At 44.3% G+C, this 12,422-nt stretch overlaps 1 protein-coding gene across 2 annotated transcripts in view; it reads left to right on the forward strand.

Annotated features, from left to right (window-relative positions):
* The first annotated feature begins 626 nt into the window (after positions 1–626).
* Positions 627–12,422, forward strand: part of atg4b (autophagy related 4B, cysteine peptidase) — an 84,063-nt gene continuing 72,267 nt past the window's right edge. Inside the window, exon 1 of one of the 2 annotated variants that reach the window (XM_059951033.1) lies at positions 627–696. In XM_059951033.1, coding sequence (XP_059807016.1) covers positions 687–696 — 10 coding nt within the window. In that variant the 5' untranslated portion in view covers positions 627–686. The remainder of the gene's footprint in view (positions 697–12,422) is intronic. The other variant, XM_059951041.1, reaches the window with a different exon arrangement.

A 12,422-nucleotide genomic window follows, 5' to 3' on the forward strand; every position in this document is an offset into this window, starting at 1 on the left:
AGCATCCAGGCTACAGAGACAATGGCTTGGTAACACTTTGCCTGTGAATCAATTACAGGTTGAGTTGGAATGTAAAGGTGCCCCACTCGCTATTGTTATTCAAGAGTGTGGTGTGAAAAAGCAGAATTCAAAATGCTGTTTGAACAAAGAGGGATCGCTTTCAGATCTTAAGTTGAAAACTAAGAGCATGAAGGGTCCTGAAGCGAAAACTAGCAACTTGCTTAAACTTAAAGAATTGTGTGGAGATTCGGAAAATGGTCTAAGTTTGGAACACATTGTTGATAAAATAACTCCTATGAAAGGAGCGGGCAAAAGCCTATTTCGCCATGGTGCACAAGCTCACCACGTGGGAGTTATTGCTATCGCATAAGAAACGGATGATAAACAACACTTTTCCTCACAAAATGAAATAAATATTAGCCGATGTAAATTCTTCAAACCCCGAGTTGATTCGACTTGCGCCAAAGCCTGTCTGTTTTCCGTACGACAAGATGGCGCCGACGGAACTTCCGGCAGTCTCCCTGGCCGGACACTTTCAGCGTAGGACCGCATCTGCTAGTCACCGCCCCCTCTCGAGGGGCGGCTCAAGCACCGCAAGCCGAGGCGAATGCTTGGATTGGCTCACCGCTGCTGTCAATCAGCGTTGCTGGGTGGTGCCCAGTGTATCCGGGAGAGGAGTGTGCACAATGGATGCAGGTAGGCCAGGGGTTCGTCTGGTTGAGTTTCTCGGGTTATTTATGAGAGGCGCAGCTGCCGATGTTGTTCCGTTGTTGCGTGTCAGCTGGTGCGGTGTCCCCCTCCCTCACCAACGCCCACCCTTCGCCCGCGGACCGGGCTTGACAGTGAGCGGGGTGGGCTATCTGCTGCTCCGCTCCTGTTGGCAGCGACGTCGCACTCGGTCTTTGGCCCATCCAGCAGGTGCTTCAGGACGCGTGGTGCAACGTGTCTCACCGCTTTATGAGATCCGGGGCGTCTCTCCGAAATGTGACCTGGCCTGGCCTCTCCTGTCTGTGTCCCCTCCATTCTGGCTTGTCTTGTTCCAGGGACACACTTATTGTGTGGAGCGATGCACCATCCCCGGCTTTTCTCTGTCCCATAATCATCACATGGCGTTCTCTTGCTCCGCTTTCCAGTCTGGCCTTTGCCAGTCCAAGATCGACGATTTCGTAATGTTATAATTTTTTTTTGTATGTTTGCTATCGTGTCATTGTAGAAGTCGTTCCTATAGTAGTTTCATTTTCTGGTTCCATTGAAGTGGTTTGTGGCGTTCCCTATTGTTTAATGCAAAGCATTAGACTCATTTTAAATTGCACTTTATTTTCCTTGGCACTGTATGGCGTGTTGCTACGCAAACTGCCGTGTGGCAGGGTATGAGTTCGCACATATGATTCTCTGTATAGTATTTTGGATCTCAGTCTTAAGTGTGTTCATGTGTGGTTGGTTACGTGTTGATACTTGTAAGTGAGAAGGAAAGAATAGAGGGCTGGTTACCTTAGACTTTTTTTTACTAGCACTTGATGTTAAGAATCTACTGTGAAAACAATATTTCAAGAAGACAATAGCAGGGTACAAAAATAAAGCTGCCTATAAAAACGCATTTTGCTGAAAGTATTCACTCTTATAATCTTAGATGTCTGACAGGCAGTAAATAAAAAATGCACTGTTTTTGGTTGTCTTATTTCTTTTTGATCCATGTCACACTGGCAGGCAATTAGGAGCCACCGGTTGTTCCCCGCAGGATGTTGAGTCGACTGGATCATTGCATCTCCCTTTCAGTATAGATCCTCTGGGGTGTCCTTTGCACGATGCTGTAAGAGTGAAATTGGTGACTGGATTCTTTTTATGTCAGTTCTTCAGACAGTGATTACTGTTGAAGTGTAATCCAGAAACAAAAATAGTGCCAATACTGGAAACAATTAGATAGATGACCTTTCATCAGAATTCAGCTGTTAATGAGATATTATTTTGAAATTAGAATTTCATAGCACATTTCTAATCTTCCTATCCTTTTGTCCTTGAAAGTTATGTTAGCTTCTTTTGCATAACTCCACATTTGAATATCTTTAATCCATTTCCTGCTTCTGGTGCAGCAATGAAACAGATTTATCCAAATTTGATGTCATAGTTTAGGAGTATGCTGTAAATCCTCCAGCCTTTTAGGTTGGATTCATCCTCCTCCATCTCCTTGATTATCTTTTGACAGCATTTGATACACTGGCTGATTCTATCATTTCTCCTCAAATGGCCTTTTGCACCAAGTCCCCCAACAATATTTGCTTACCTCTTTTTCTTATCTACTTGTTCTTCAGTCAGTCAATGGCCTTGGATAGAATGTAACAAATGAATGATGTAAGTTTCTTACTGACACAGTTGTACTGCAAGCATGGCTTTGGCCATATTCTGACTGTCCCATGCTTCCACCTTCTCCTGCTTTGCATTTATGCAACTAAAGTCCAGGTGCCTTTCACACCTTCACTCTCCTTTGAGTTGTCAAACAACTGTTTGAGTCACTGTCTTCTGCAATTCAATATTGGGAACCTATCTTGCTCTTGCTAGAAATTCCACCAACTACCATAGTTGCTGCGCAAGTCATACAACCCATTGTCACTTCTGACCCTGAAACAAGAGTCTTGGCTCTGGATTCTGTGCATTACAAAAAACATATGCTGCCTCTTTTGTCGTTTGCCTTAACCTAGTTTATTGACAAAATATTTGCTAGTCCCCACTTGGGTATTCTAATAAAAATGCTGGATACAGTTGACAAGTCAGGGAAAGAGAAAAGTTAATGTTTCAGGTTGCAGACCCTTGATGAAAACTGGGAAAGTGGAAAAAACACAAGTTAGGTTTGGGGTGCAAAGAGGATGGGGAAACGGACAGGGCAAGGGAAATATCTCTGATAGGACATGACATGATAATGGGTTAATGAGGGTAGTTGGATGACAGAGGAAAAATATGGACATCAGAACATATACAGTAAATGCTGTTGAATATAGGTCATAATTGAAGAAAATACTGAGCAGATGTGTTGGCCACTTTCTGGCACACTGTCAATATGGAGGACTGAGCCCGAGCTCACTTTAATCACTTCACTCCTATTCCAACCGTTCTTCCTGTGGATTCACGGTAAGCCTGAGGAACAGCATTTTATCTTCCATCTGGGAACACTGTCTTTCTGACTCTCACATTCAACAATTTCAGGTAGCTCACTTTCTCTGTTTGTTCTACAACTGGCCAGCTCTTTCAGACTTCATGAATTCCTTCATCCTACTACCTCCACCCATATGACTTAGTCATTTTGGGAAACAAAGAATGGTTGCAGAAGTAGGTCTTCCTTGACCTGAGGGATTACCTTGGTAGATTTCTTTTTCCTCATAGTTCATCAGCAGGTGTCCCATATTGCAATCCTGCCTGCCCTCAATCCCTTTAACTTAATTTTTGTCTAAAATTCTAGTGCTTGTGTACTACAACCAGGTATTCAGTGATCTATGTTGGTGTCTGATCTGGAAAATCTTTAGCTTCAAACTTCTCAATTGTCTTCCCACCACCTTCTGGATTAAACTCTCGCCTGTGAAAGCTCCACATTCCTCTGACTCTGACTTCATGCATCACCATGCCTTTTACTTAATTCTTGGCAATCTTCAGCGGCCTGGACCTTAAGTTCAGGGATATCCTGCTGATACCTCTTCTGCTCTGTCAAGATGCTCCTATAGTACCAAAGCTTTACCACCTGGTTTAATATCTGAATAACTAAATCTGAAGTTTTACTTCACTCATTTCAAATCCTGATTGGCGTATCCAGATTTCATGTTCAACTCCTGTGTGGCTTCATGACCTTTTCATTATCACTGAAATGAGGCTGTCATTGTCATTCTGCACAATATTATCATTTTTAAGGTGTGCTGTAGTGCAGATTAAATAATCAGGCTAATAATTCAGGGTTAGAATAACAATCCATGGACTCAAATTCTGCAGCTGCATCACTGCCTGATTCGGAAATTGCACCATCTCGGATCACAAGACCCTGCAACGGATAGTGAGGTCAGCTGAGAAGATCATCGGGGTCTCTCTTCCTGCCATTACAGACATTTACACTACATGCTGCATCCACAAAGCAAACAGCATTATGAAGGACCCCATGCACCCCTCATACAAACTCTTCTCCCTCCTGCCATCTGGGAAGAGGCACCAAAGCATTTGGACTCTCATGACCAGTCTATGTAACGGTTTCTTCCCCCAAGCTATCAGACCCCTCAATACCCAGAGCCTGGACTGATGCCAACTTACTGCCCTCTACTGTGTCTATTGTCTTGTCTGTTATTTATTGTAATGCCTGCACTGTTTTGTGCACTTTATGCAGTCCTGGTTAGGTCTGTAGTCTAGTGTTTTTTTTCTGTATAGTTTTTGCACTGCTTCATGTAGCACCATGGTCCTGAAAAAGTCTCGTTTTTACTGTGTACTGTAGCAACAGTTATGGTCAAAATGACAATAAAAAGTGACTTGACTTGACTTGAAATTCCATTGCAGCAACTGTGGATTAATAATCTGGAATTAAAATGAAGTGGCTAGGCCTAGTAACACTAGCTGCAAAACTAGCAGATAACTGTGGTTTGCTCTAAAATGTCTTCCAAAACGGTCTAGCAAGTCTCTCAGTTCAAACACAATCAGGAGTAGGCAATAAAATCTGGCCTTGAATGAAGAACTCCAACAATCCTATTTACTCTGAATGAATGTATAAAATGAGTACTTTATATTGTTCAAATGGAGCAACTCATTTAATACAATTTCTGCTCAGCCACTCCCTATATTACATTGTTGGATGCAAAGAGTGCATATTCACTCATTGGGTCAATTATCTACACAAAAGAAAGCGGTTTAGTGCACGCACATAAGAGTGATCATGTTCTTGAATGGCTGATACTTGGTTGTACACACCCATCTGGGAATCATCATCTTTCTGTCTGGCTGGGCAGTCAGGGCAAGAAGTTTATACACTAGTAAATGTCTGAGAATATTTTTTCTTGATGTCTTTGCCAGTCACCTTGTCTTTGTCCTCTGGGTTTCAACCACTCTGTCCTTGATAATCATTTTTTATCAAATCACCTCTCATCTTTTTCTTCTCTTAAGGTGTGCTACTTCAGATTTTCCAGACTATCCACATAATTGGTGTCTCTCATTCTCAACTTTACTGCATCATGTACCACTGTTCAAAAAATACATTAAAAATCATGTTTCTGAGTTGTCAAGCAAATTGAGAGAGTTTGCATTTCCTCCTATTGAATCCATGTTTGCTGAATTTGATGATCCCAGCAGAAATAGCTACTTCAACTGCCACACTTAACCTTCTGCAGCAGTAACTGAACTGTTCAGGTGCCTGGTGGATAGATCCCCTGTAGAACACTTGCATCTTTCTTTTGACAAGGTGTCCATTATCGTATAAAATAATGAGCTGCTTCTGAATTTGTTTTATATACAGTGGATTACAGTTAATTGGGGTGCATTGGGACCAGTACGTTTTGGCCCAATTAAGCGATTACCTCAATTAGCTGAGGTTTCATGGTAATAGTTAAAAAGGTATAAAAACACAAACTATTTTTAACTGAGTATTTAAATGAAATACCAAACCAATTAGAACACTACCAATAAACTACAGTACTATAAAACTGTCAGTTCCTGATACTTATCGATGGACGAATTCTTTTGATTGTCTGTAAAAGATGAAAGTCAGTACTGACTCTATGAGCAGATAATGGATTGTCCTCGTACAATACTTTCAATGAGGTCATCCTCCAAATCTTCATTTCCATTGTAACATTCAAGATGATTGTTGACAACTGCAAATTCTTTGTAATTCCTAACTTGCTGAAGTAGTGAAATCATTTTAATTTCATTCCCAGCTGCTTCTGGCATCTTCAAGCCTGATTGCTTGAAACCACTGTGAGCAAAACAATTTCCAATTGCCTAACTGCTTATTTCTCGCCAATGATCAGTGACAAACACACTACTGACACTATTTTAAAAACCGTTTGCTCTAAGCACTGTTTCGTGCCTAACAAGTACTCACAACTGATGTTAGTTAAAAACTGGTAGGCAATAATCTGCTGTCCCAAATAAATGAAGGGAATCCCAGCTATTCTGTCAATTAGTTTTTGTTCTTTAAGTGTTGATCCAAAATTAGCAGCTGCGTGAATTAACCGATGGCCCAGTTAATGGAATCTACTGTAATTTCAGCAAGCCTCCTTTATTTTGTACTCTATGCTACTATATATAAAGCCCAGGAACCTCTACCTTTTTAAATGTTTCCCAATCTGTCCTGTCATCTCAAAAATGTGTACCCATGCAGCCAGGCTCTTGCTTCAGTCAGGGAAACTACATTATCTCAATGTATTCTTACAACGTGAATGTATCATTTTGTAGTTCTCCAGATTAAATTTGTTACGTATCCCGTAACTGGATAACTTGCCAGCAAAGATAGAGAGGTCCGTTGACCTCAAACGTTTTCAAACGTTTTTATTTATAAAGGGGGCCCAAAAGTAAGGTTAATACAAACATTCAGATAATATACGTCGTCAATACTCAATCTAAAGCGCGGGTATAGTAATAATCATCATTAAGAAATAAGCTCTACTGTTGTCTAGGGGATAATATATTGTCCGTTGGAAATATAAAAGTCACTCAGAAGTCTGCAGGCTTCAGCCTTTTGGGAATCGCCAGGTTTCACGTGTTTGAGAGAGATTGGTGAGTGTCAGAAACACACTGAGTCTCAGCAATTTGCAGAACGGTAAACTTTATTTTTCGAGTCTGCAGAGTCGGACCCAACCAGCTCCTGCTAGATTGAGTGCCGAATTACACTTTGCACAGTTTTTTATACCCTACTTGTTTACGACTTTGTGAGTTGCACCCATGTGAGGTGCAGACATTCTTCCTTAATCTCATTACAAAATTACAAATGTGATTACCCTTTGGCCCACTTATCAGCCTCAGCGCATTAACACCGTTATTGTTCGACCGTTAAGCATGTCTTCCCATTACCCGTATCGCTTCTTTAATCAGCAAGCTATTGTTTCATCCTGATTTTGCAAATTGGTTTATACGTTGCCCTGCAAGTTGCTTTGCACGTTCTTTCTGTGTCAGCACATTCTAAATGGACTCCTTAAGAATCATTTCTCTCAATCCACCCTTTTTCTTTTTAGAATGTGCTATCAGTTGGGCTTTTGCCACGGGTTTACATAGGCTTCTTCCTCTAGCTCTATTTCCCTTTGTAGGAGTACCTGAACAGGATCAGCTGGGGCCCCTGGTTGCATGACTTGTCTTGCCACCCGAGCTACTAGCTCCCGCAAGCAGGGGATCAGACATGGTAGCAGAAGGAGGACCATCAATCCCCCTCCTATAACCCCTAAAGCGGTTCGCCACCAGCCTCCTTTCAACCATCCGTCCAGCCAGTCCCAATACCCCAGCGGCTTCCAGGTCTGTACCGGCACGTGGGCCAGTTTCCTTATTTTATCTGATATTTTTTGAACCACCTTTCCGTTGTCATCTATCTTTAAGCTGCAGTTGGTTAGATTAAACTTTCCACATACTCCTCCTTTTTGTTGTAGTCATAACATTTCTCGTTTACATGCGCGTGTGATACAAAGGACCCTGGAAAAACCGTCATGCCCACCCTTACCGTCGTCCTGCACTTATCACATCCCCCTTCAGCGCTTCTCAACAATAGCAGTATATACATTACAGTCCCAAAGTTCATTCTGTCCGTCTTTTGAGCTTTAGCACCATCGGGTCTTCTCCCTGGACGCAAGTCCATTCTGCACCTTCTTCGGGCTTTACGGATCCCTTGATTCTCGCGGCGTGGGTCCACCCTTTTTCTTTTGTCCTTACTGCGGCTTCGGTGGTCAGTAGCACCTGGAATGGGCCTTCCCACTGCGGCTGTAACTTCTCTGGCTTCCAAGTCTTAATCAGGACCCAGTCACCGGGCTGAGTTCGGTGGAGTGCGAAGTCCAGAGGTGGGGTTTGTGCGAGTAACCCCTTCCTGCGCAATTCTGCAAAAGAACGAGACAGTGCCTGTAAATAGTCCCTTACAAAGACATCTCCCCCTTGCAGGGAAGGATAGCCCTCCACCTTGTTCCAATATGGAAGGCCAAACAACATTTCATAAGGGGATACTCCTATATCTTTTCGAGGAGCCGTGCGGATTCTTAGTAGGGCCAGGGGTAGACACTTGGTCCAGGGTAGCTTGGGTTCCATCATTAGTTTTGTCAATTGCGTCTTCAAAGTACTGTTCATCCTCTCAACTCTTCCTGAGCTCTGAGGGTGCCAGGGGGTGTGCAGCTTCCACTGGATTCCTAAGGCGTCACAGATTAGCTGGTGTGTTTTTGAGGCAAAGTGTGTTCCCCTATTTGAATCAATAGACCCCATTATTCCATATCTCGGGACTATATTTTCTAATAGGATCCGTGCCACTGTAGGGGCGTCCGCTTTAGTGGTTGGGAATGCTTCCACCCACCGAGTGAAGTGATCCACAATTACTAACAGGTACTTCCATCTCTGAACTTGTGGTAGTTCCGTAAAGTCTATTTGGATCCGATGGAACGGTCGGACGGCTAGTGTTTGTCCCCCCTTATGGGTGGCACGCATCATTTTCTTGTTTACCTTTTGGCAGGTGTAACAGCCCCACACCTCCTGTTGAGCTAGTGTGAATATCCCTTTACAAACATAGTCCCTTAGGATAGTGTCGCACATAGCTTGCACTCCCCAATGGCTTTGTTGGTGTAGTTGTTGCAGTATATGACGAGTTACTTCCTTATTCAGTACTTGCCTTCCGTCGGGGGTCTTCCACTCGCCTTCTGATGTTTGTCGGGCTCCCCTGTTGATTCCCCGTATAAGAACTGTGCCGGGTTACAACTATTGTTCTTTTCAAAGCTTAAATCATCCCCGACCATCAGAATGGTTTCGTATTTCAGTATGCGAGAGTCCGTCAACCACCGCTGAGCTTTTTGGGCTAAGAGGGTGCTAACGGAGTGCGGGGTATACACCGTCATTCTTCCCCCAAAGGTTAATTTCCGTGCTTCTTCTACTAGTACGGCTGCTGCCGCTACGGCTTGTATGCACGTCGGCCATCCCCGGGATACCGGGTCTAACATTTTTGATAAAAAGGCCACAGGTTGCCGCTTTCCTCCTTTTTCTTGGGTTAGTACTCCTAACGCAGTTCCTTCATTGTTTGTTGCATACAGCTGAAAGGGCTTTTCCAGTGCTGGCAGTGTTAATACCGGGGCCCGAATTAGTTGCCCTTTTATTTTCCTGAACTTCTGTTCTTCTTCTTCGGTCCAGCTGATTATTCCCCGGTCTTCCTTTGCCAATTTGTCGTACATAAACTTCACCAGGGAGGTATAATTCTCTATCCAAATCCGGCAATAGCCCACTAAGCCCAGAAATTGTCTTATTTCCTTCTTTGTCCTGGGAAGCGGTATTTTAGTTATTCCCGCTATTCTTTCTGGGGTTATTTGGCGGTGCCCTTTACTGACTGTGTCCGAGATATGTTATTTCCTTCTCGACAAATTGCAGTTTCTTGGACACCCGCAATCCTTTTTCTCCTAGGTAATTCAGGAGTCTTATAGTATCGTCTCGCACTACCTCCTCTGCTGGTCCCGATAGTAGTAGGTCATCGACATACTGTAATAGTTGGTTCTTTTCGGTACAATGGAATCCAGCCAATACTTGCTCCAGTATCTGTTCGAATAGGTTTGGGGACTCCGTGAACCCTTGGGGCAAGACGGTCCACCGGAGTTGCTTCTTCCGCCCAGTGAAGGGATTTTCCCATTCAAATGCGAACATATCTCGGCTACCTTCCTCCAACGGGCAACTCCAAAAGGCATCTTTTAGATCTATCACACTGAACCATTCATGTTCAGGAGGTATTTTGCTCATTAATGTATAGGGGTTAGGCACTACCGGGTATCGTGTTTGGACCACCGCATTTAAGCCTCTCAGATCTTGAACCATTCGATACGTGCCGTCGGGCTTTCGGACCGGTAGGATGGGGGTATTAAAGGGTGACATACATTCTTCCAGGAGTCCATCTGATACTAATGTCTCAATTACAGGTTGTAATCCCCTCCTCCCTTCCATGGCAATGGGATATTGCCGTCTTCTCTCTTCTGCTTGTTTGTCCCACTGTGGGTCGTTTACTGGAAATTTCCGGTCCCCCGGTAACTCATTCGGCTGTTCCCTTCCCCAAATTGATATTGCAGCTTGACGTATCATTTGCCTCTCTTGTGCAGAAAATAGCATTCCCATAATCGCATGCATTTCTTCCCAAGTGTAAACATTAGGTCCTAAGAATTGATCCAACTGTTCTGCCAGTCCCATTGGATCTTCTAATAAAGTTTTCATATCTTTCTTAAATCCTCGTACTTCGGTACTTGTCAGAGGGACGTTTACAAATCCTGTTCCTCCCCGTTCTCCTCCCATTGGAACCTCTCGAAGGGGACACAGCTGTACCTCTTCCTTTTTTAATTCGTCTTTCTTTTTCTTATCTGCTCCTGTCACACTCCTTGTTTCGATCCTTGCTTTTGCTTTTTCCCTAATATCCCTCTCTTCCCTCTCCGGGTCTATTTCTTCTGTTCCTTCACTTTCTTCACGTCCTCCCTCTGCTCCCGCAAGGGGCGCAGAAGGCTGGACATAGGGAAGGGGTAAATGATCGAGTGGGTCCCACTTCCGCTCCCCTTTAATGCCCAATTTAAAACTCCTTGTTGTTACTCCTGGCCAGGGAGCCCAACAAAAAGCATAAGCAATTTCTTCCGGTTTTACATTTGGTTTTGAATTAACGTAAATGTTTAAGGCTTGTCGTACCCAATCCTCCTCAGACCCAAGCCGCGGCCACCAGACCGCAGGTTTTTCTATCGGCTGTTTCGACCAAATTAAACAGTACTGTATCATTTTTTTTCTTTTGTTTCCCTTTTAGTCTTCCACATCCCCAATTCTCAAACATTCTACCGAGGGGGCTATCAGGAGGAACCCCCGGGTATGGTCCCAGTCTTCTCCGTCTCCTCTTTCTTTTTAGAGCCACCCCCTCCCATCTTATTCCGCTCTTACTTAATCCCGCACCCTTCTACTGCAACAGTAGGCACTTTACCCGGTGCGTCCCAAGGACTTTTATCAGGAGGACCCCCGGGTAGCGATCCCGGTCTTCTCCGTCCTTACTTATTCCCGCACCCTTCTACTATAATAGTAGGCACTTACCCGGTGCGTCCTGGGGACTTCCAGTACCAGGTACTGTCCCCTTCTCCCCGTTTACCGCTCTGCGCTGTCCGGATATCACTCGCTCAAGCCGCGTTGGAGCGACGAGCAAGGAGTCAGGGACTGCCAAACTCGGCGGGGTGCACCGTCTCCGATGTCCTTCCTCGTGTCCACCGCGGCCGGAGTGTGGATCCCGGACGAGCCCCCACGTTGTCAGAAACACACTGAGTCTCAGCAATTTGCAGAACGGTAAACTTTATTTTTCGAGTCTGCAGAGTCGGACCCAACCAGCTCCTGCTAGATTGAGTGCCGAATTACACTTTGCACAGTTTTTTATACCCTACTTGTTTACGACTTTGTGAGTTGCACCCATGTGAGGTGCAGACATTCTTCCTTAATCTCATTACAAAATTACAAATGTGATTACCCTTTGGCCCACTTATCAGCCTCAGCGCATTAACACCGTTATTGTTCAACCGTTAAGCATGTCTTCCCATTACCCGTATCGCTTCTTTAATCAGCAAGCTATTGTTTCATCCTGATTTTGCAAATTGGTTTATACGTTGCCCTGCAAGTTGCTTTGCACGTTCTTTCTGTGTCAGCACATTCTAAATGGACTCCTTAAGAATCATTTCTCTCAGTGAGAAAAGGAAAACTTGCTCGGGTCTTTATAAAGCAACTCTGTTGAAACAGGGGAGCGTTGGTTCCCCGTTGTTAGTTCGAAGTCCTTTTCGGTGTTATCAGCCTCCCGCTCACCAAGCAAAGGTGAACGGAACGCACGTGGCTTTGAATGGCTTCCCGCTAGCACGGGAGCGCTGAGCGACGGTGTGTCCTTTCGGTGCGTCGCTGGGATACCGCCTCCTGCAGTCCCCTTTTATCTTGACTTGCCCAGTTGTAGATGTCCATCAAAGTAGGGTGATGCAATCCCCACCTCCACATTGCCCGAGGGTGTCCATGTACCTGGTAGCTGTCAGGTAGCAGGGACATGCAATTCACACAGGTGTCTCTAAGAACAATGGTCAAAACCATTGCATTGTCTCTCATTTCCTGGGTCTGAGACCCGAATTAATAGTGATCTTGCGATTCTCCGGAAGGAGGGGGCTCCTCCCGCCCCTTCGGCCCCTCAGAGCTGTGGTACATTCATAACACCTCCCCTCTTAAAAAAAACGTTTTTTACCAGCGGTTAAAAA

This window comes from Hypanus sabinus, chromosome 2, assembly GCF_030144855.1.
Source record: "Hypanus sabinus isolate sHypSab1 chromosome 2, sHypSab1.hap1, whole genome shotgun sequence".
NCBI lineage: Eukaryota > Metazoa > Chordata > Chondrichthyes > Myliobatiformes > Dasyatidae > Hypanus > Hypanus sabinus.